The 24,026-nt window shown below is 42.3% G+C and overlaps 1 protein-coding gene across 1 annotated transcript in view; it reads left to right on the forward strand.

Annotated features, from left to right (window-relative positions):
- Positions 1 to 21,470, forward strand: part of LOC107190653 (amyloid beta A4 precursor protein-binding family B member 2-like) — a 164,728-nt gene extending 143,258 nt beyond the window's left edge. Inside the window, exons 3-14 of the mRNA XM_015579495.1 lie at positions 12,702 to 12,863; positions 16,572 to 16,801; positions 17,422 to 17,540; positions 17,707 to 17,816; positions 17,895 to 18,093; positions 18,175 to 18,302; positions 18,405 to 18,410; positions 18,498 to 18,748; positions 18,939 to 19,141; positions 19,229 to 19,402; positions 19,517 to 19,655; positions 20,047 to 21,470. Of these exons, the coding sequence (XP_015434981.1) occupies positions 12,702 to 12,863; positions 16,572 to 16,801; positions 17,422 to 17,540; positions 17,707 to 17,816; positions 17,895 to 18,093; positions 18,175 to 18,302; positions 18,405 to 18,410; positions 18,498 to 18,748; positions 18,939 to 19,141; positions 19,229 to 19,402; positions 19,517 to 19,655; positions 20,047 to 20,069 (1,744 nt within the window). The 3' untranslated portion in view covers positions 20,070 to 21,470. The remainder of the gene's footprint in view (positions 1 to 12,701; positions 12,864 to 16,571; positions 16,802 to 17,421; positions 17,541 to 17,706; positions 17,817 to 17,894; positions 18,094 to 18,174; positions 18,303 to 18,404; positions 18,411 to 18,497; positions 18,749 to 18,938; positions 19,142 to 19,228; positions 19,403 to 19,516; positions 19,656 to 20,046) is intronic.
- The last annotated feature ends 2,556 nt before the right edge of the window (positions 21,471 to 24,026 follow it).

Here is a 24,026-nt window from a genome sequence, read left to right on the forward strand (position 1 = left end):
AAACTCGAGCTCCCTATCTACTCATGATTACTGTCTCTGCGCTCGAAACATGTAAACCCTGACGTCTGCCCGATTTTACGACCACGCTATATCTTCCAACGACCATACCTCCAGGCTGCAAACGCACGTGAGTCATGAGGTACGACCTGCAGCCAGAAGAGAGAGGCGAGGGCAGCCCGTAACAAAAGGAAGAAATCACACACATGCACACATACCGGGGCTAATCGGTTTTTCCTTTTGCGGAAACCGCGAGAACCGTGGCGGCCGCGCGATAAGACGCGTGGCTAAACGACACCGGTCGTCCCCCGACCATCTGAACCGTGTGTGTTTGGTAGGGGTCGTTCGGAATCGGGGGAACGGGAACGCGAGGGGAGGGAGTGGATAGGGTGTCAGGGGTGAAATGGACGAGGGACGCCGTGGGACGCAGACAGGGCTGCCGGTAGTGGTGTATTGATCGAGCTAGGAGAGAGGAGCCACCCCCTTTCCTCTACAAACCCACCCCTCCTTCTACTACCGACTCCACTGTACTTCGTACGAACGCCCACGTACGCGGTGTTTCCCTCGTATACGACTCTTTCTTCTTATATCGCTTTTTTCCATTTCCACTAACCCCATCCCACCCCCACACCTTAGTTCTGTGCCTGTCCTCCCGCGCCATCGAACCCCCCCTCCGCGACACCGACAGACCTCGACGCTTCTTTTCCACCTGCGAGTGTCACCTAGAACTGTAACAAATTACGCGCCCACGCGTTACCCTTTAACGTCCTCCCCCCGACCTGTAATTCTCTGGGCCCCCCCGTATTTTCGCGTCCTCGGGATCGGAATTGATCACCGGGACTCCTCGATCTCGGGGGGCTTGCTGGGCGGCGATGGTTGATTGGTGGGCTGCGGGGGAGATGAATGTACTGGCGGCGGGAAGTATAATGTGTTAAAGTTCTTTTTGTTGTTCTTTCCCGGAATTCAGTGGGGGGATTTGGTATTATTTTGACCATAGCTTTTTGCTCCTAGCCTTCATGTACTAATTCATACTCATTAACGTTCTTGTTTCAAAGCCTAACATTGCTCTCACCACTTTATACATATAAATTGGCAAGCATTGCACCGTCCGAAATCTAATACTCTAAATGGCTATTCAGATTGCCAGCACATTTCATTTCTCCAGTCCCTCGCTCCAAATGGTCATTCAAACTGATAGTGAGTTCCTCAATTCCGAATCAAACGGTCCAATTAGCTTCTCCTATTATCTCGATTGTATCGCATTGTCAGCAGATTTCCCCCTAAGTCCAGTATCCAAAACATTATCTCCAATTCGAGCTATCCTTGCGAACTATCATCAATGACCCTAACGTCCTCGTTGCTCATTGACTTGCAAGCAGCTTGTACCAGTTTCTTTTATGAGCGTCAGAAGCGGCAGTCATTAATGATGGGATCGAAATCATCGTACGTAGTATCGAAAACGAATGATATGAATTTGAATAGTGTACATATAAACGCTTAAAAAATCAAAAACATTACTTACAGGTGCAAATGAATTTTCGATTAATATTATTTAATATACAATATTAGTTATAATTCTACCGCGGATTCTATGCATACATGTCGGATGAAAATATTCGAAATACAATATAATAGAAATCTTAATACATATTTAATATAATTTTTGTTTCCATCCTTTTCTCTCAAATCTAGAATATAGTCTTCAGAAAGCATTTACTAGAAAATATTTTCTAAATTATCATACAAACATATAACAATTCACGCGTAAAGTTGAATTCTTATAAAGAATATTCCAACCTTTTACGAGTACTTCGATATTTGTTTCACTAGCACACTACACTACCGTTTATAAGTATTAATCCACCTGTGGTATTACTATATTGTATTAATGCTATGTTACTGGCATCTGCTACAACGCTTATTATTTGTGTTACTTGCCAAAGAGTACCGTTGCAACCGACCACAACATACAACGTAAAATTTTCTCCAATCACAATTCCTAGCACAAAGTTTCGCTGACCGCAACGTCAATCACAGTTAGCCATCCACCATTTGTTACACACGGTTCATCTTGAAAAGCTATTAGAGGGAAGGTGTTAAAAAATTCCCCTCGAAAAAAGAAACTGCTCGAGAAACAACTCCCTTCGACGATTACCATTTCGACAGGTGCCGGGGCGTCGTTCACGGTAAACGGAATGCTTAATTTCCATCGATATCCGGCCAAGGCCCGCCAGAAATTGCGAAATTGCGTATACCGTAATCATGGTTTGCGGTAGACAGAGAACTTGCCGGTGTAATTTACGGTTCAGCCAGGTGCGTCAGAAGTTGCTCACCTTCCGACCTAATTGGGTTTAATTACACCTCACTCAAAGTTACGGCGGCGGCGTGCGTCTGTATATCGGGTGGATAACAATTACGAACCGTCGACAGGCGATTTCAGTTACTAGTGCGGGATTAATGAATAACGCATATGTATGGTTTGACTGTTTTTTATTGAAAAATCGTAAGAAAATATACAATTTACATTTCTATAAATTTAATAACAATTGCTTAAAATACTACTTATACATAATACTACTTAATATAAAGGCAACATTTTCGCGTGGCCGACACAAGATCAGGTTGCTTCAATCTGTTTTGAATAAAATGAAACATAAATGATTATTAATCTATACGAGTGATACGCTAGTTTAGATTAAAATGTGCGAGAAGGGTCAAGGAATCTCAATACGCAAATATGTCGTTATGTTTCCTGCCTCGCGTCGCCTTCACAGGAGCCCGCGGCTGCCCGCCACTTGCCCGTGCGGGCAACATTCCAGGGCGGGCTCGGTTGCCCATCACTGCAGTAAATCATCGATGAGTTTTCGGAAGCTCCTCGACACTGATAAGCAATGGTCCCCAGATGTAACGCTATCTTTTTAATAATGTTTAACGTTACAAACGCGCCCCTTCCGAGGGTTAACATGACCGTCCATGATTTTTCAACATAAACGTGTTCTGATCCCAACTCACCTGATAATCGTCGTTATTACAAGCTGTGTCGAAATTTTTGCTTAAATTTCGGTCGTTTCGACGTTGCTACTCCGGTTCATCAATTCGAGAATCGACTGTTTCGCGCGAGTCCCTGGAGCTAATCGCAAACAGAGCAAATAGGTTGGTTAATCGATCGTCTTGCCTACCCCTTGATACGTTTAAACACTCCCTTTGATCGAAGGGAAGCTCGATTTCGAAATTCAGAGACACTCGGGCCTGACAGAAACTCGGAGTTGCTAGATGATGAACATCGTCGCGTGTTCGAGTGTATTCATTTTGTTCCGAAACGAAATAAAGACTAAACAGTCGTGGTTCCATTCAGTGTGGGTTGAACCGGTCCGCCTAAATTATTATCCCTTGGCGTGATAGAAATCGGTGATGATAAAGAAGAATTTCATCTTTTGTAGTGTACGTTGGCTCGTAATTATTCGAACTGTTTGAGTAATTTTTTCAAACAGCCACAGTCGCCCATGAAAGGTACATAAATGACAGAAACCAAAAAATATTAAATAGAAACTTTGTTGCTATAGGGAGTTTCCTCCTTACGAATAATACCCTGGGGCCACAAACATGACGGTATCAACCTCTCGGGGCATAACCACAACCAAAAAAGGAACACGGCCAAACAATAAAAACAATTCTCCTCGGTACACTCCAAGCTGTCGCCAACAAATCCATCAAAAAAATTCCATAAAAAATTCTGTCAATATCACTACACCATTTTCTCGTGTTTCTGAACAGTCCAACCGGAAACACAACTTTCCCGGCGCTTTCGTAACAACTCGGACACGCGAAAACCGCCTGAGGAGCGTTCTTTTCCGAGTAAAAGAAACTACATAAATATTGACAGTACGCGAGCCCGCGCGATGTTATCCCAGTGCCATTTGAATTCGCCGGAGCCGCGGTTTCCGTGACTTACATACCATACCACGAGCCACTGGGCTCGAGAACATAATAAGAGAGACACGGGAAAAGAATCTAAACGCTCGAAATCCCACAAGTTGCGCCAACTTCCACGGTCAGAAACACTACGACCAAGACTTCCACGGTTGGAACCGTTACGACCAAGACTTCTTCGATCGGAATCGCTACGACCAAGACTTCCACGGTCGGAACGCCTGGAATCTTTGGGCGATACTCGTGGAAATGGTGTTCGTGTCTGTCGACGAATCCCGGGGATAGGATCGAGCAAAGGGAACAATCGGTCGGCCGCGGAAGTTGTTGTCAGCATCGGGACAATAATCGATGGAGAATTCCGCGTGCGATGGCATTCGCCGATCGATCGATCGTCGTTGTCCGCGGTCCGACCGCATTTATGCGCGCCTAACCTTCCCTCCACCCGCGACTTCTGGCAAATTTCCAAGCTGCCTATCCCCGGTGCCCTCTGCTAACCCACATACTTCGCGTGAAACGGTGTTATCAAGCGGCCAGAACAAGGTAAAGGCAAGAAAACACAGGTGTTTTTAGGTATTTTTTTTTTAGAAGCATACAATACAATTAGATTATTTTCTGTTATGTCGAGAAAAAAGAAATATTGGTGACACTGCATGCCTGTGTACACAATCGCTTGTAATAACATGGTGTCCGTGATTCTGACGGTTCTGCCTATTTGAAATAAAAAAGCCAAGAATATTCTTAATTGGGATAACCTTGGCTACAGCAGATATCAGAGTGAAAATCTTTCTGTTTTCTAGTTTTTTGAGGCCTACAATACGTAGGAAAACATAACAATTTTTGAAAATAACAAAATGGCAGACATCTTGAAAAAATATGTTAAAACTTTATGAATTTTGTCGAGTATAAGAAAGGTAAATAAAATTAAATCAATTTTATGAATCAATAAACAGCTACGTACAGTCAAATTATATAATAAATATATAATAAAATGTCGTCTCCAGAGAAACGCATTTAAAGTTTCTAAGTAATACTATTCTTGAAAAGTATACCTTCCGAAATGCAAACAGAAATTTAATTTTTTCAAAACATTTACCTTATTCTGACCCCTTAAGCTCCCAGCCACTGAACCGCGCGAAACCTCGCGCCTTTCTACAAGGAGTCTCTCCTCTTTCGCCTCTCTTGCTCGCCAAGAACCTCGTTCTTTCTCTCTTATTTCTGGTCTCGTTGCTGCCTCATTCTTCCGGTTTGCTCCGACCTCGCTCAAAGGGAGAGAGACTTCCTTGCGAAATGAAAACACGAGATTACGCAGGCACGCGTCGAGCTCGCAAAAAGAGATGTATTCTACGCGGACAGACACGTCTGTGTGGGGTCGTAATCGCGACGAGGTATAACGTTTTTATTGTAGCGGAGACAGAAGGCCTTTTACGTGAAACGGGGCGCGTTGGAATTAGTAGACCACGGTGGGTCTGGAGTGGGAACTTTGGATGAAAGTGTGTTTCACGTTGAATCTCGTTAAAGATTTCCTTTTTCTTCGTGGTTTCGAGGTTTGCGGATTTCCTTGGTGATTGTTACCTTGATACGCTGTGGGTCATGTTGAGCTGAGCTTGGTGTTAAAGAAAAGAATGTAAGAGCTAGAAGAAATAATTTCTGTAAGATTTATTTAGAAACTTTTCAGTCTGAATGTTTGTGCAATTTTTGAATAATTATTATTTTGATCCACTTTGAACTGCGTTGGGTTGAATTTAATATTGAATAACAGAATTTAGTACAGTAGAACTGTGTAATAACATACACATATAATTTATGATGTGGATGATTCCTTTGACGTTAATTTGATTTGAACAGTGCGCCGAGATTAATGTACTGAATGAATTGTAGATTTTATGAATTTATACCCTACGTAACTATGCGGAACAAAATTAAATTTAATAATATCTACATTGTAATTTTAATCTAAGGATATCCTTGATAGAGAAAACACACTTCCGTTTATTACCCGTTTTTATAAATTAATTTATAAGAATTTAGATTTGCATAAACATCCAAAATTGAATAACGAAGTTTCTCAATATGTATTCGGAGAAATTACTGTCTTGATGTGTAATCAGTGATAAACATAGTATCTATTGGAAAAAATAATCACTTTACCAGCTTCCATCAATGAAATTAATACTATCCTATCTAGTATCTTTTGTACACAGTTAGATACACACTTTGGCGGTCATTGTGATATATCGTGATTCGATCGCCTCCGAAATTTAATATCGTCGAAGAGCCTGACAGTAGGTACTCCGGCCATCTTAAAATATGGTTTAGGTCGAGGGTAAACGAAGGATACATATGTGTCACTCGGATTGGAGTATGGAGCTGAGTAAAGGATCGAATTTCAGGCTGTCAGGGACGATCGAAAATCTCCGGTATAATTCATCTTCCTTCGACACATTCTTGTGACGAAAAATCAAGGGCCATCGCTAGCCAATAGCGACACCCGTGCTTCTTTAGGGGTCGGCAGGGTTTATCAATTCTGGCAAAGTCCATCGAGACCCTTCCAGGACCAAAGGTGGTCAAAGAAATTGAAAAGGGATGGCGACGAGGATCTTCCTGGTAAAAAATGATCAAAGAAGATCAAGAATGATTAAGGAGACTATTCCAATAGGGACCATCGAGACACTTCGAGGGACATAGACAGCTGAAGATATTCATGAAAGATGACCAACAAAAATCTTGTGGTCAAAATGGAAGTTGAAGGAAAATGGTCAAATATGACAAACGGAAACATTGATACCGAGTAGTCCAGTCTATAGTCTGAACAAAGAATGATATAGGTACTTTAATTCTAAAATTTAATTTATGCTAGTCTGTAATGGATTATAGTTTCATTCGGGCTTAATACAACTTCATTGTTCCTGCCAACTGCGTAAGACGCCAAAATTCCCGAAAGCCAACCTGTTTCGCGCTCGAAGTGCAAAGGATTAAACCCAAGTTCCTCGCATAATTTTACTGCGATGTATCTTTAACCTATCTCACAGCACCTAAATACCAAACTAGAGCTATTAAATGCATGCAAAGGTAATTGCTATTATTACTGCTGAAAATTCAGAAAAAAGTAAAAGGCAACAAAAAGGTCATTATTAACATTACATGATTACTATAGTACCAGTCACTCAAAAAATAGTTTTCCTCATTTTCAATAACTTTCTGCCACTTTCTCCGACAGAAATTGAGTGCCTCTTCATTGGAATGAGATAAAACCAGAACAATACACTTAATCAGGGACTTCTACCAAACGTAAAATATCGGTATTTATTTCGGTTTTCGGTAATATATCGGTTTCGGTATACCTTTACTGGCATATTACCGGTATCAAAATCATAACGGTTTTAGTCTCTGGACGTAATTCCGGTATCAAAATTATACCGGTATTAAGTCCCTGCACTTAATACATCGCTGCGACACATTATAAAGATTTCTCTGTAAGTCTTCGAATTACAACTAGCTAAACAGCACCACATTTTGTGAAGACCAAAGATTTGTAACTTGTCTAAAGAAGACATGAAAGTTCACGGAAGGTTGCCCAGACTTTTATATACCGCCACGATTTATCGGAAATCGAAAGTTCGAAGGAATCGTTTGAAGCCCGGGTATGAACGTCGCTCAGAAGAGGCGAGCCGGCGTTAGTCAGCAGACCGCTCGGCTAATCCCTTAATTACTTCGACATGGTTAGCGACCCTGTACTAACCACGTCGGTGCCTGGCTCCGTTCCCCGATCGTTAATTAAAATGGCACTTCCTTGCAGCCGCGTAATTTCTGCGGCGCAACGCCCGTGACGGTCAGTTAGGTTCGTCTTTAAACGTCGTACCAGATCGAGGAAAATTTCTAATGACGGCACTGGGTTTGCTGTGAACCCATTTCTAGGCTATTAACGGTACTATGCTTCATAATATCACTATGTTTCATTCTCGATACGACAGACAGCAGAGAGGTCATAAATAGGACCAACGAGAAGTGAAGGAAACAAGAGGTTTTATGGATACTTTGCAGAATCGATAGATTCGATACTTTATGCGATTGTCGAGACAGAGGATGGGAAGACGATTGGGTAACTTCTTGTAGAGATACATAACAGGAAGAATTCATTAGGTTGCTGCATAATAAATGTCGTTTTTGAGCGCACTTAATTTTATGTACCGAGGAATCGTTAAAGGATTAAGAAACTTGTGACTCGTTGGTAAGATTGTATCGATCGAAGTGGATTTTTCTTCGTTTATAAATTTTTTGATCAACTTGATATACATATAAATAACATAGGTAAATGCACGTAGACTCTGGAACTTTATGCAAATTGTCAATTTCTGCAGTAATTGTGAATAACTGAATCATAAACAAAAACTTCTATCTCTATTTAACTTTTTAATTCCCAATGTTACACCGGTGCAAGCTCATTTTATAAATCCATCAAATTCTGTCGCCGGTTAATATGTATCTTCGTTACCAAGGATCCGTAGTTTCACTGATGTGTTAAAATTCAAGTGGTCCCTCCAAAAATAAAAAAAAATGGGCCGATCTAATATAGACATTTTTTACTTCAAAATAACGAGATACAACGTACACATATATCAGTCTCATAATTTTGAAATAACGATTTAACGGTCTGGGCATCAAAGGGTTAAGGAATTCATTGACTTAAAAGTAAAATTACTGAAAATAATTGAAATAATTCTTCACAGTAAAAATAACGGAAAAGAACGTTAGAAATAAATTATCGTCATAGATCAATCGTTATAGCAAATGGGACACTAAATCTTCGTCACCATCGATCACAACGCACACCTTTCGCTTAACGTCTCGGTGTGGAATTTGACACAGTAAGGCCTAACAATATTACGTCGATCGTTATTGAAAATTTACATTATTTATCGACTAACATTACGAAACAGGCGTTAATTACAAACTTGTTAACTCAACGAATGGTTCCACTAGACAAAGACAGAACAATGTCTGCGTTGAACTCTATTTACAGTACACGTTTCATCGCGATCCACTCAATTGCACCTGTCGCGGATCTACTTACACAATCCTTCGATACAATATTTAAACACGAGATTGCCTCAAGAGATCGATTGAAAACAACGTCACATCTGGAGAACTTACGCAACAAGTAGACGAGGGGGAAAACTGTCAGACGCAATCGCGGGTTTTGTAACAGAAATCTACTGGAACCCGAGTGGTGTCGTTCCCGTGAGAGATCTCGCGGTCCAGAGATTTCCGAGTTTTCCACATTGGCGTAACTAGGATTTTTGTCTGTAGCGGGCGAAGGGGCTAAGTCCCTTTTGCCCATAACACTCCCCATGAGGAACATGTATGTATTTTATACCATGTACGTGGGTTGCACAAAATAAAGTTACATATTTAATATTTTAACGTCATGAGGATAGTATTGCATTTCGGCCCAAGTATTTATTTCGTATAACATAAGATTTTACTAGTTGACGACTGTTTTTTTTACATATTTTGATCATTTATCCCTTACCTAGTTACGCCAATGGTTTTCCACAGGGAAACTTTCGACGTACCTCTCTCTCTCTCTCTCTCTCTCTTTCTCTCTCTCGAAGTTCCCCCAGCTAGCGTTACATTAAACGAAAAGATCAGGCGAATTTTCAGGGACTCCTCGAAGAAACCGCTTGTCGTTTCACCGTGAAACCGTTGCAATTAGAAAAGTTGGAGGCTTTCCCCCTGGACATTTCGTGTCTCGAAATTAGCGGGAAAACGGACAGGAGTTCTCGCGTGTTCCGAAGATCGGAGACCGCCGTTTACAAGAGGATTCCGGGATTCAAAATGGTGGAACTTGAACGGGAGTTTTCGACGTTGGATCGAGTGTATTTGGTCCGGGGGAATGGTAGGACACAGAGCGCCGAGCACCATCTAACCAATTCCAGGGAAATAACATCGATTCCCCAGGATTTCTCTCAAGACGAAAACTTTTCACCGTGTTTTCGAGGAATGGCTCTAGGGAATTGAATTTTTGCGCGACGGGTATATACCTCGTGCTCTGCAGTATTATTCAATCTTGGGAAATGGACGTCCTTTTCGTGGATTTATCAGAGTGATAGTTTGTATCGAGAAATTACCACTCGTACGCAACTGGAATTATAGCAGATGAGGTGCTCCAAATATGGGCTACTGCTTTTGCTTCGACTTATTACCGAACCTGTTGAATATTTTCAATACCTAACGCTTCAATGTACAAGAACTCACAAATTTATTCACGGAAGGCTGTCACATTTATTTTACTATTAGATTACTTACCAAACTACAAATCTTATTTTAAGACTAAGAAAAAATTTCACGAAAGCATGATAAAAGTAAAAGTTATGAGGATACATAAATAAACAGTACACGTACTATGCGTATTGGGTTCATTATAATTTAATCAAATACATATGAAAAGGTATATTTATTGTATAGTTTTCTTTTTTTGGATTTCTGGGATTTATTACTTGCACTAACCGAGACCTACCTATACTTTCAGCCAGCCCATTATCTAGACCCTAGTCTATACTTGGACTACGTCCTACAGAATGATTAAAAAATGAGCACAAAAAACATTGACGGATTATTTGCTTGCGGATAATAGTTTTTCTCTGTTTCCTGTGATTAATACAGTGAATATTTCCACGACGATCCAATTCACACGTTTTTTTACCAATAACGAAAAGTTATAAAAAATTCATTTATTCCACGCAGTCAGTCGCGTATGAACGCACAGACGCCGATCCCGTTAAAAATTCTACGAAACTGGCCGCACCGTAAATGTTGGACGCCTAGCGAACGTGCATAAATCGCGGTTTAATTATGCAGAACTCGGCCTGCCGGACAGTTATCCGTTCGGATCATAATTACCCCAGATTCATGACTTTGTAATAGACGCATCAATATGATAATGTAAATACTGCTGCGGCGAGAGCAACATGACAGCAACCGATACGGTATAAATACGACTGACAGCATATGTTCACCGTTTTGTGCGATTCGAGGCGCAGCAAAAAAACTGCTGTGCACTCAACACAATTGACATATTCATTTAAATATTCACGCGTCTTTTTTATCCTTTGAACTGTTAAATTTATACGAACCTTTAAACAATTTAATTGCACGGTCTAATTTACGTCCACGCAATGGTAGAAAAAGAATCACATATTCTTTTCTTGGCCAAAATGTTCCGAACGTGTGGAGAGACTTATGGGGTTAATTAAAGTGAATGGTTACTGAAATGTTTAGTACAAATGAATAAGACAGTAACGATTGTAACATCGTGTGTATACTGTTCTCTGTAATCACGTTCAAACTTCCGAGTAACACCACTGTAGGGAGGGAATAATTACACTATTATTATATAATAATTTGTTTACGCATTTACGAGTACCTAACAAGGTACGTTACGTGCCCATCGACAGCACACAATAATTTGCAACGTTTACAGAATACATCATAATATCAATTAATTCTGCTTGTTCAATAAAGCTGTTCACTTTGGCATTAATTTGTATTCCCATTGACAATTGTAAACGTTCATAGAACATTCTGCTGCGGATAATCGATGACCCACATGGCATAAAATATATCGCAGCTCCGCAGGAAAAGTGTAATAAATTTAAAACGTTCAGTTATCATTTTATTGCGTGAAATGTCTTCTAACGCGTAGATCCACCATCCTGAAAAGTGTCCTAAGTTAAAGTCCAATACCTGAAATGAGATGGAGCTAGTGTCATTTTGTTCAACCCTTTCGCTACGGCGAAGCAACACAATTTCCCGCCACTGCACGGGACAATTGAGTTGCGATACTATAATTTACCACAAACAGTGTAACATCTGCTTAATTAATGCATACAATAAATAGAATTAATTAAACTTAGGTAAATTGTGGACTAATGCAAAATTTGGATGCGTCATTATAGTCATCTTTACTACACAGCGGGCACTCGACGTTGGGTGACTGTAGTCACCCTAACCAACGAAAGGGTTAATATATGAATTGTTATGTAATGAATCAGTTTCGATGTACCCCAGCCCGGGGTAAATTGTAACACGTCTGTTTTATTTAGTTAAACACAAATATGAATACAAATAAACATTTCCAAAAAATATAAATGAAAATGCATATCATTATTAAGCATTTGATATACATGGATTAAACAATCATTGCTTATATTCACTGATACAAGGAATATTTTTATCAGTACAGTTTTCTTTTGAAGTAGAACCTTTTCTTGTATGTTTTCATCCTAAAAGTAACCAATATTTCGGCAAAATAGCAAGTTTGCTTTATTACCATTTAGAGCAGGATAAGTAATAATGTTAATATTATAATAAACCAATGTGTAATGATTCGATTGCGACAAAGAAGTAAAAATTCAAACGGTTTCTGATGGCGATTAATTAAAATAAAAGTGCTAGGAGAATATTTACTTACTCGTTCCAAATAATAAAAATCTAACCTGTAGCTACAAAACAGACACTTGACGATCGATTGTTGCAATGAAACCGACGATATCAATATTTTCAAACCGCTCTGGCATCCTGCTGCGTTGCCAAATTTGTCGTTCAGAAACTTTGAACTATGTTACAACTTACCCCGTGTTACAATCTGCCCCGGTCTCCCCTATATAAAATTCTGTGATCACGACGAATCACGGGACCGTTTCGATGACGACACGACAGAAGTCACCGTGTCGATCGATTCTCTTTGTAATCCGCCCGGCTCGATGCTGATTCAGGTACGGCAGCGAGGGTGGTGTTGCGGAGTCCGCTCTGGTCGACGACACCCTCAACGGAAATCTTCGATCATCGTCGTCGGCGTCTTCCTCCTCGAATCTGCCTCCCCTTCAGTCAGGAACCGCGGACGCGGTCGACGCTGCGAATCTATCCGGTTCGAGAAAGTACGTACGATAGATAGAGTCTCCTATCTTTCTCGCTGCCTGATACCCTCCTCCAGACCAAATATGCACCGTTTGTCGAACCAGTTGTTGCTTCACTGTTTTTGTTGTTGTTACCGTTGTTGCTGCTACCGCTGTTGCTGTCAATATAACTGAATTGCTACGTCGCCGAAATTATCGCCGGGGAGGAATTTAACGGGATCCCGTTTGAAATCGCGAGCTTTTGTAGGCGATCGATTCTCCTCGGTACGCGAGTACATACCTGCTCCGTAGGAAACTCGAGTTGTTGTTGTTGTTTGCTTATCTTTGTGCCCCATCCCCGCCCCGTCCACGCTGCAGTACTGGCAATTTGCCGCTACAGACGTGTTGCATGCACCTGTTTCGAAGGATTCATATGTTTCCCGTAAATAGAAGATCGTTAGAGGGAACGGGAAACACATTTCGTGATGTCGAATCCGTGATCGATGAGATCTTCTTGCTTTGGACAGATGAAGAAATTTTTGCACTAGGTTTGCTTAATATTTAACCTCTGGACAATGTGTTCTGGTGATTCTGTTGCAGAATTTGCTGTACGAAGAATGCTACAGAAATTTAACCTTCATAAGGGTTAAGAAAAAATTAATAGTTATCGTGGAGAACTAATGATGATTGGTCGAACAATTCAGTTTCCACTTTGAGCTTTCGTTACGTAGAAATGTATAAAAATTAACTAATTGATTTAACTGTTACTTAGATAAATATATTCAATCTTCTTTAACTTAGAGTAAAAATCTTCTCTATCTAATTTAAATGTAGATACGGTACCCTGATAAATTCGTATTGATGAACCTTTGAAATAAACACTTTAAAACATATTAAAATAACACAGTTCCACTAACAAGATTTCAATAAAGAACACGAAAAAAAGCACGCAGTCACAAACGAAAATTAAAAAATCCTACGAAAGTAAAACGATCGATCGTATATTTAAACAAAGTTGCTATTCCTTCTGAAGTAAAAAAGGCGTGTTCCTTCCGTCAAAAAGATAAAATAAAATTACCCATTGTAAACCCAGCCACTCCACGACGCGCCACGGTAGAAAGTAAAATTAACTTTTCCCGGGGTTTTACGCGTAGAAAGTAGGCACTTTTGAACGCTACGCGCCCGAAAGAATAGACTTTATTCCGTAAAAATCAAACTCCCTAGAAAGTAGACTAGCGATGGGAACGTTTCGCAACCGGCGCGCAACGCTTTTACCATTTTCGCGTAGAACTTTTCCGTTGGTTGACGTAGATCATGCGTTTTGCATCGGCTGTGGAAATGGCGACTTTGTAAAGCGGGGTGAATATAGAATGCGGTAGATCATGAATTTGTTTATGCAAAGCTAAAGTTTCACAGGCAGTTTTGTAAAGATTGGAATAACAAAATACTGATTTCTCGTACTAAGGGATTTATGAAGTTGAAAGTAAAAGGAAAGTTTATTAAACCGTTGATGTAGATTTTGGTTGACCTAGATTTGTTCTTCAGTTTGTTCTGTAAATTTAGATTTACTGGAAATGCATGAAATCTGCAGACTAATATTTTGTTTTCTCGAATTTTAATAGAGTAACCTGTAGTCTAATCACTAATTTTACATTACATTTTTGTGCGGGAGATAAACAATAAAAATTTCTTAAGATTGTTCATATCAAGGTAATTGCTTACGTTAATAACCCGCCGACTAACAATGTAATTCCAGACGGTACACGTGGTGTGGCGTGTTCTCGAAACTGCCAACAAGTTCCACTTGAAACTGTTACGAGCCGTCGTTAACTGAATTTTCGTCCTGTTTAACAGGGGCTGATTCCTTTACAAACTCCTCCATCCCATTCCCAGCCTCTCCCATGTCGCGGGTTGATCATAAACGAGACGCGGCAGCAGTAAGTAGCCCCTCGACGATATAATACGCGATCAGAGGCGAATCACGATTCGTATCTGTCGATACTCGGCTCCGTGTGATCGATAAAACTTTACGAGCCATCCGACGGCCGATTACACGGGGACCGATTTATCATACCGGACGCGTCAACGACGATAAGTAAATGTTAACGACGTCGCGATCCATCCTGCCTGATTTCCAAACCGACGTCGCACTGAATCGTTATCGTCAACACGCGTATTCTACCCAGCCAGCGGCAGTGAAGATTTATCGACGCGTAGACTCGGCAGGTAACGATTTAGCGAGGCAGTAAATCGAATTGGGCCGTAAACAGAAGCTCCTTTCGCGCGTACCCGGCACAGTTAAGCAGAGCATACACGGTGAGGTTTACCTCGAGGCCTGGCCTCGTGAGGTCGTCTCACGTTAGGGGAGCTGGATCTCTCGAAGTCTCCTTGTACAGTGATCCCTCGATTAATGACCTTAATTTGGCAAGTACAGTGAACAGTAGTGACATCGATCTGTTGTGTTTCTTAACTAGGCTAGGGACTTATTGTACGCCGCGTTTATTATTAGTAATATAATTCAGAAATAATTTGTATTGGAAGTATATGTATAAACGTATATTAATTTAACGCGAAATAGCCATCTTTGATATTTCGGGGCCATTATTTTATAAAGTAAGATTTCTAATAATACTAGTATTACCTACTTTAGTATCACTAGTTTTTACTTCAGTATCACTAGTTCTTACTTCGGTATCACGGTACTTTCGGGAACCTTCGATCGTGCGTTCGGCACGGTTCCTACCATTCCACTACAGATTACAAGGAGGCTTCGAGAGACCCAGCTCCCCTAACGCGAGACGACCTCACGAGACCAGGCTTCGAGATAAACCTCGCCGTGTATGCCCTGCTTTAGAAACCTGGGGGGCTGGAACTGTCTCTTTAATATTTCAACAGTTCTGAGAAATGATTTAACAAGGAATGATTTGCATGGTGTTAAGCGAAGTGTTTCTCCCCAGTTGGCATGATATCCTCTGTTGACGACCGGACCCAAACCTTTCTTTATGGCCCTGTTGTACTACCCTTTGTGTTGTTGTAGTCGACAGTAATGGTATAGCAAGGTAGTAAACTCATTGTCGGTATAGTTATAGACGGAGGTTTGGGTCCGATGGTCGACAAAGGGTATCATGGCAGTTGAAAAGTGATACCTATCCCAGACCTTGCCCAGTGCCGCCCAAACCATCCTCTTCTAAACAAATTTCTCTCTTACATCAATGCTGAAAATTTTAAAGGTGGTTCCATTTGTAGCTTCATTCGTTTTAATATCCTATTATGGCGTTACCGTCGACTGTACCTCTAACTATATGTACTCCTGGTAGAAGAGACACAATGTGGTTGTGAAATTGATCAGGACCTGAATTATTCATGTTTCCGGAAAGAATTGACAAAAGTATAAAGTCTGGAAGGTTTAAGCCCTGTTTCGATTCAACGTCATTAGTTAATTAATCACAATGAGCTACAAGCTCTTTATGAGAGACTAGAGCCCTGTATCATCCAACATGAATAAGACATGCTTGACATACGTACCACTCTACATCCACGCTATATCATTTTCACCGACTATGCAAACTCTCTACCAAAAAGATACCCCAGTAGAAACTCTATTGCTTCGCTAATAACCCTGGCTGTTGTAACATAATTGCGCTTGAACTTTCCAATCCACTTCTATGAGTAATTGCAGCAATTGTTGACGCAATGATAGATAAGTGTCAGGGTCCATAATATGGTAATACGATGGCGTTGCTGTTGCAGTTACTGCGAGAAGCCAGATAACGAGACTGTCGAGATGGGCGGCGTTCCCCACGTCGAGGGTGGATTGAACAGCGAGCTGTACGCGGTCCCCGTGAAACGAAGACAGCCCAAGGATCAAAAGAACAATGCCACTCAGCAGAACAATGACCAGGAGAAGTCGTCCGAGGTGGACACCACGGATTCCGAGGACAAAGACGAGAATTTGCCGCCCGGCTGGCAGAAACACGAGGGTGGGTAACCTAGGTGGCCTTAGATTACTCAATCCTTTCTAGAACAGAATGAAAGGTGTGTCGATACACGGGAGGGAAAGGTAACCTTCGTGACACGATAAGAAAACGAAATATAAAGAGCCTAATTATTGTATCGAACGTGTACGTTCGCCTTGATACCTTACACCTTTTGTTTGAAACACTCCTTTCTGAGAGAAATAGTTATGTACACACTGCAGGCGTTTATGCAAATCCACATTTTTGCACGCAAATTTCGAGAAATGAGAATTAAATAGAGATTTGTCCACCCTGGCGTACTATTGGGATAATTGCCATATCAATATACTCCGAAGTAAATTAAATAAAAACTGATCTACAAGTGTTGATACTAAATTGATTTATAAAATCCCTAGAGGAACACTGCACAAGGGCTAAGAGCAGAATAAGATAAAAGTTTTATGAAATTTGAGTAAATCTTCTGCTTTATTGTCCTTTAACGCGCGAGAATAAACACACTGTGTCAAGTTAGGTGATTCATCTTGCACAGGCTAAATCTATAAACCTCTACAAGTCTCCTCGAAGTGGTCAATAAGAGGGCGCTTTCACTCGTGAAACCAATGAACGATCGAATTTCCTTTCAGACGAAAATGGCCCCTATTATTGGCACGTCAAAAGCGGCAATATACAAAGAGAGCCTCCGGAAGCACCGCCGACCTCGAAGAGGGAATCCCGCAAGAATCTCATTAAGGACAACGACAGCGTGAGTAACATAAAACAATTCAACAATTCAATAGTAACAATTATTATGACTCTGAGTTGTGAAAACCTCGAATTGCAGTAGATCACATTTGAATAAAATAAAGTACCCCATTCAGATTCCCTGAAATAAAGAAGGTTTAGTTACTGAAACCTTCTTATTTTTTTAGATAAACAATTTCCACACTTCAAGCGGCATGGTAAATACCGTGACCCGTAGCAACACGAGTTCTTGTTTGTGCCAGGAGCTGGAGACCAAGAGAAGAGAATTACTGCTCAAGTAAGACATTGTTAAAATTTCTGTTTGCTTCCTACTTTCAGTAAGCGCTGATAATTTTCACTTCTAATCTATCTTCAGACGAAGGAGCTATCCAGCAAGGGCAGACTCCGAGGGCAAAGACAAGCCGATCAGATTCGCAGTACGCTCTCTTGGATGGACAGAGATCGCCGAAGAGGACCTGACACCCGAGAGAAGCAGCAAGGCTGTCAATAAATGCATTGTAGACCTGTCCCTTGGTAGAAACGATCTTCTGGACGTGGTTGGTCGATGGGGCGACGTTAGTATTAACATATTCGATGAACACTATCATAATTCACAAAACTAAATCGTGTATCTACGAAAATTTAATATTTTCCAGGGCAAAGATTTGTTCATGGACTTGGACGAAGGCGCCTTGAAGTTGATAGACCCAGAAAATCTTACTGTTCTCAACACTCAACCGATTCATACAGTCAGGGTGTGGGGTGTTGGCAGAGACCACTGCCGGTAAGTGATTCTGAATCTCTAAAAATACATTCCGAAGAAACAGAACGTCCTCGATAACGAAATCCGTAATTCTTTTCATGTCTTCTTGGACCACCTCCGCAGCGAAAGGTAATCCCTTTTGTTAAACGTTTCACCAGATGATATTCAAATCGCGGATCACGAGATATTAAACTTTGAAATAAAATTGCTTCTCAGGGACTTCGCATACGTGGCAAGAGATCGATCAACACGGAAGCACATGTGTCACGTGTTCCGCTGCGACATACCGGCGCGCACGATCGCGAACACGCTACGCGACATCTGCAAGAAAATCATGATCGAACGATCGCAACACCAGAACCTTGCGAAGCCCGTGGACATCAATGGACGAACGAGCCTGGCCACGAGACCCACCAATCTGCCTACAGAGCATCGACGCTTCCAAAGAAATGGTCAAGCACTAGTCAGTAAGTATTCAGCGACGCTGATAGTGTTCAATAGTGTGGACAGAGGTTGTCGAATAACAGATAAAAGTTGAATTACTTTTCAATTTGTCTGCACCATAAAACATAGTTTCTGTGTAGCTGTTTCTAATAAAAAAAAATATTGGAGATTGTGTTCTTTGCGAGGATTAATTGGATATTGGTTTCTCCCCAGCACAATCCTTTCCAACGCCGATGGAGGAGCCAAAGAAGGTGTTACAGGCGCAGTATCTTGGATCAGTACGAGTCTCTCAGGCCACAGGCATGAAGGTTCTGAACGACGCGATAGATCAAACCGTAGCTATGACACCTATCAACGAGTGGCGAAACGTGAAAGTTGCCGTCGCGCCCAGCATGATCTCTATCCTTACACCGAACGTAAGTGAACTAACATAAGCTATGGATATCTTCTGCCAGCAGATCGCAGTCTGACATTAAAATTTATTTGATTGATGTGTATCGTAGGAGGAGAGTATCACCGAGTGTCGAGTACGTTACTTGTCATTCCTCGGCATCGGTCGAAACGTGAAACAGTGCGCCTTCATAATGCACACCGCGCAAAATCTCTTCTTCGCACACATCTTCAACTGCGAGCCCAGCAGCGGGGCCCTTTGCAAAACCATCGAGGCCGCCTGCAAGGTGATTTGTTTCCCCCCCCCCCACTAAATCGGGCCAAATTTAAATCTGACCTGTAAGACGAGATCAGCGTTTAGGACAAGATTGAAAATGGGATTTTGTTCTTTATTTGCGCAGCTGAGGTACCAGAAATGCTTAGACGCACACCCGCTGGGCTTCAAGCACGCCACCAAACTGAGCAATCCGAAAGAAAGAAGACTGGGCAGCACTCTGCAGTCCCTGGTTGGCTCTCTGACTGGACGTAGAAATAAGCAGGGTGAGTCCTGAGACGAGGCTCTCTCGCTGCAGGTAAATGATAACGCTCAGCCGCTGAAGTGTACTAATCGGCGGCTCGATGAGAATTTTCGGAACATATTCTCTTGTCCTATGTATTGTGATTGAAAGACATACAGTGAACTCTATGTGTCGTAGTGAAACCAATAGACTGATGTTCTGATACAAATTGGTCGTCAAGTATGATTCTTGTCACGCGTTAGAGGGTCTTCTAAGCAGAGAACAACAGTGATACATGGAGTAGTTTTGTGAGCTCGAACAAGTTTCATCTTCGTCTCCGTCACTAGTTCGCTGCACGTCTTCCAATTGCAATACCCACTCCCTGTCGCGGATAATCTACACAATTTTAGCAGATATATCCGCTGGTTGCGCAGGAACTGTGGCCGCTGCCTGCTGAGCGAGAGGTGATCCGACACAGACATCTGCAGTCGCCCCTGACCTTGAAATACTTTAGCGAATCGCCGCCGAGCGCGACACCGAGGTCACTACTTTCGCCCTCTCCGGACAGCATATACTACTAATACTACTTATACTAATTACCACAGCTATAGTGGACTACGCTTACGTGTGTCGATATGATGTTATGTATGTTAAACGCAGTGTCCGACAAAAATGAAAAGATAAATAATATGATCACGAGGTTGAACGGCGACCGACTCGTGTGGAACGACACCACGACGTTTTGGGTAGCTGGAGACACTCCTCGGGATCGGGAGCATCATCTCACGTGGAGACTCACGCGCTCGTTCCACCCTTTGGCAGTCACCAGAATATCGATGGTAGACCTTTGTAGCCAAGGGTGGAACTATGATCGACGCCACAAGGGATACGGCGATCAGGGAGCGGTGAATCCCGGGAAGATGGGACAAATGATAGCGAAGAGATCGAATCTGTATATACGGGATGACAATTATCCCGGTGAACTTAGTTAATTCGCTGGATATTCAACCGGGAAAGTCCGGGAGGAATGAAAGGGGAACCGGTGTGCGAGTGTTACGGACTGACTGAATAAAAATGTAGTGTTCTAGCGTATCCACGAGGCATTCGATGATTAAACAGAGATAAAACGGGCGAGATGAAGTCAGAAGCTATAGAGAGCTTAAATGTACTTAACTTACATGTGTATTCTCGGGTGTACAGATTAGAGAAGCGAGACGAGGATGACCAGGCATCACAACACGAACCTTCACACGTGAGACACGTATTATAGAGGAACACACCACGCATATAGGGACACCCACACGGCCGAAAAAACAACACGCGCGTACGGGCGCACACGTTATATACAAAGAAGAAGACACACATACACGTACACAGGAACACACAGGCAGGTAATAGGGAGTTTATTTTTTATGGCGAACTGTAGAAGAGCTTGGCACCTTGCGAACAAAAATAAAGGCGACACGACGAAACTTTACCGCGACCGTCCTTTAAATCCACGGGGATGAAGAGGAGCCGAGACCGAACGAAGACGAATCGGAGGTTATGTACCGATCATGGACACGCAATAAACACTAATTATCGTACGCACAATCGCTGTGCAATAAACGCTATAAAGCCCGCCTGCACGCGAGCGAGCGATCACCTTAGGAGCCGTTGCTTCACGGCGCAAAACGTTGACCCGTTGTCATCGTTAACCGCCGAGCGATCGTTATCGCTGACCGCTGTCACGCTGAAGCCGCAATGCCGCAATCAGCATTTCACGATAATAAAGTTTTCGTGAAACTAGACACCCACCGACTATTGTCCACAGAGCTTATTCATTCTTGATGGTGCACGTATACATGTACGTTGTCCTCCGAAGCCTCGAGCGTGCACAAACGTGATTCACTGGCGACTTCAGGGTCCGTCATGGAGTCGTGATTCGTTTCCTCGATCGGTCGACAAAAGGGAATCGTGGCAAGTTCGTCGCACGACGGAAATCCGATGGAATTCATTGGCAAGTGCACGCCGATACGCCTAATATCAATCAGTAGCTAAGGTATCGAACCGTGAATCAGCACCGTGCGCCGCCGTTTTCCCTTCAGTTGGTTTTTCTACCGATAGATCTAGGCCGTTTTTCACATGCTGAAAACTAACGCTGAACTGTACAGATGAACGAAGCCACGCTTCGTCCGATCTCCGATTATTTTCGTACGATAACGACGACACAACGAACCGATGTTGTGTTTCTGATCGGAACCAAAGGAGACTAGATGTGTCGGTTACGCGGCCAAGAACCTGTGCGTGCTGTCCGCGACGTACATAGTCACAGAAGCGCAACGCTTAGGTGAACATTGATGTCCACTGAACGATTCCTTGAATGGAATTACGTATTCATGACCAGAGATGGGCAGGATTCGGTTCGAGTGAACGTAACAGAGTATTGCACGTGTTTCAGTCGAATGTTTGTTCAATTAAAGGGGAACAGAAAGGTACCTGGGGGTGCAATGAGATTTATATTGGAAAGCATTGTTAAGTCAGATTGAGGATTGTCCAAACAGACGAGGAATCAGTGAGATATAGAAGGAGTTGAGGACGAGTCAAGTTACACTAATCCGTGATAACATCAGTGCATTAATCCGTACCTCATTGTACTCAGATATGTGTTGCTTCGTATAAAATAAATTACTGTTCAATAAAGTTGGTGGGAAGTTTACTAGGTTTTATTTTACCAACCACCGACTTTACACGTTAATTACACGTTTATCCAAGGAACGAATCCGTCCATCTCTGTCTCTAACCCAATAATAGTTCTCCGTGGGGGAGAGGGTTGTCTACGCTCGCAGCTGATCCTTCGTGTCCATCGAGGACGGTCACCGTCGTGGAAGCCATCGTCATTGCGAGAGATACAAAGTTGTGCGGGACCCAGAACGAAGAGAGATATTTCTATGTAGCGTTTAAATAGGGGGTGAACCGATGGTTCAGAGTTGAGGCGAACATGAGTGGAGAGCGAGCGTGTGTGCGAGATGAAGTGTGTGCGTGGGGGCTCTGGCTGTTTAGCCGAGGGGTTGCGAGAGGATTGTATCTAGACCAGGATTATTAACAGAGATAGAGCGGGACGAAAGATGGATCACATTATTTGTACATATAAAAAAAAAGAAAAATACACGTAGCTCGAGGATCACCTGTCTTTTACGAGAGACCCGGCGAAGAAAATATGTATGCGTGGCGACCGTTGTAGGAGAGAGAGATGACATGTATGTGGGGTGATTCGCGGGGAAAAAACGTCTCGTCCCATGGCTGAGTGTTGCCCCGAAAGGGAACCTCCTCAAGGGGTTTGACCGATCACGCCAGAGATGGCGTCACTGATCCGTGGAAATTCCCTTTCGATTCTGCCGCTTCGGATTTCCTTTCCACCTTTTTGTGTCGAATTACGTTCCCTTCCGTTTCCATCTGGTCAAGTCTCAATCTCTACGCCGGAGTGGGCTTGAGAGAACCGTGTCACGAACAATAAATTTAAGCGAAACGTCGTCGCGCCGAACGAGTGAGCCTCCCGTTGCGACCCCGCGGTTTCCGGATAATCGGGCGGTGAGTCTCCCCAGTTTTACACGAATGTTACCGGGGCGACGTTTCCTTCTTGCTATATTGATATATCATTGATACACGATTTCTTGCTTTGATATACATATAAATATATATACACATACATAAATCTATATATATATTATATATATATAGTTGTTGAATTTATATTTAATGTTAGGAGGTCGATCGAGTGATCGGGGGTGGCATGCGACAGCCTCGAGGCCCGCGACGAGCGCGGAGATTACGGTGGACGTGTGAATGTAAATATATTAATATACACTTGTGTAGAGAGTAACTAAAGAGGACCGTGGGGATGATGAATTCGTGGAGTTAAGAAGTTAATGGACACACACATACACACACACATCGTTGCGCCAGTCGTTCATACGACGAACCGCATGACACGTACACACAGGATACAAACACAAAATTGCAGACCACGCATACATGGAAGAGAGAACACCGAATGTAATACATAAACAGAACAGACACACATACACACACGAATCACAAATTACGTGTAGCTTAACTGTCTCCTTAAATAATATAGGTGTTGACATGTCGCCACGGGAGGGACACGAAGAATATCGATAAAACGAAATTACCAAGCACCGTGGGCTGGAAAGAGGTGAAGGAGGTGAAGGAGAGTAAAGGAGAAGGGAAGCCACTTGTAACTGACATAGAATAGAGCAAACCTAACTATATTTACTGTGACATGTAATATCCTTAATGAAAGAAAAAAAATGCGATCTACTGATAGAAGAGTTGTTCTGCACAAACACGATGCTTCATTGATAATTATAGTGTCTCTCTCTCTCTCTCTCTCTCTCTCTCTCTCTCTCTCTCT

The sequence above is a fragment of the Dufourea novaeangliae genome, unplaced genomic scaffold (assembly GCF_001272555.1).
Source record: "Dufourea novaeangliae isolate 0120121106 unplaced genomic scaffold, ASM127255v1 scaffold170, whole genome shotgun sequence".
In the NCBI taxonomy this organism is placed as follows: Eukaryota; Metazoa; Arthropoda; class Insecta; order Hymenoptera; family Halictidae; genus Dufourea; species Dufourea novaeangliae.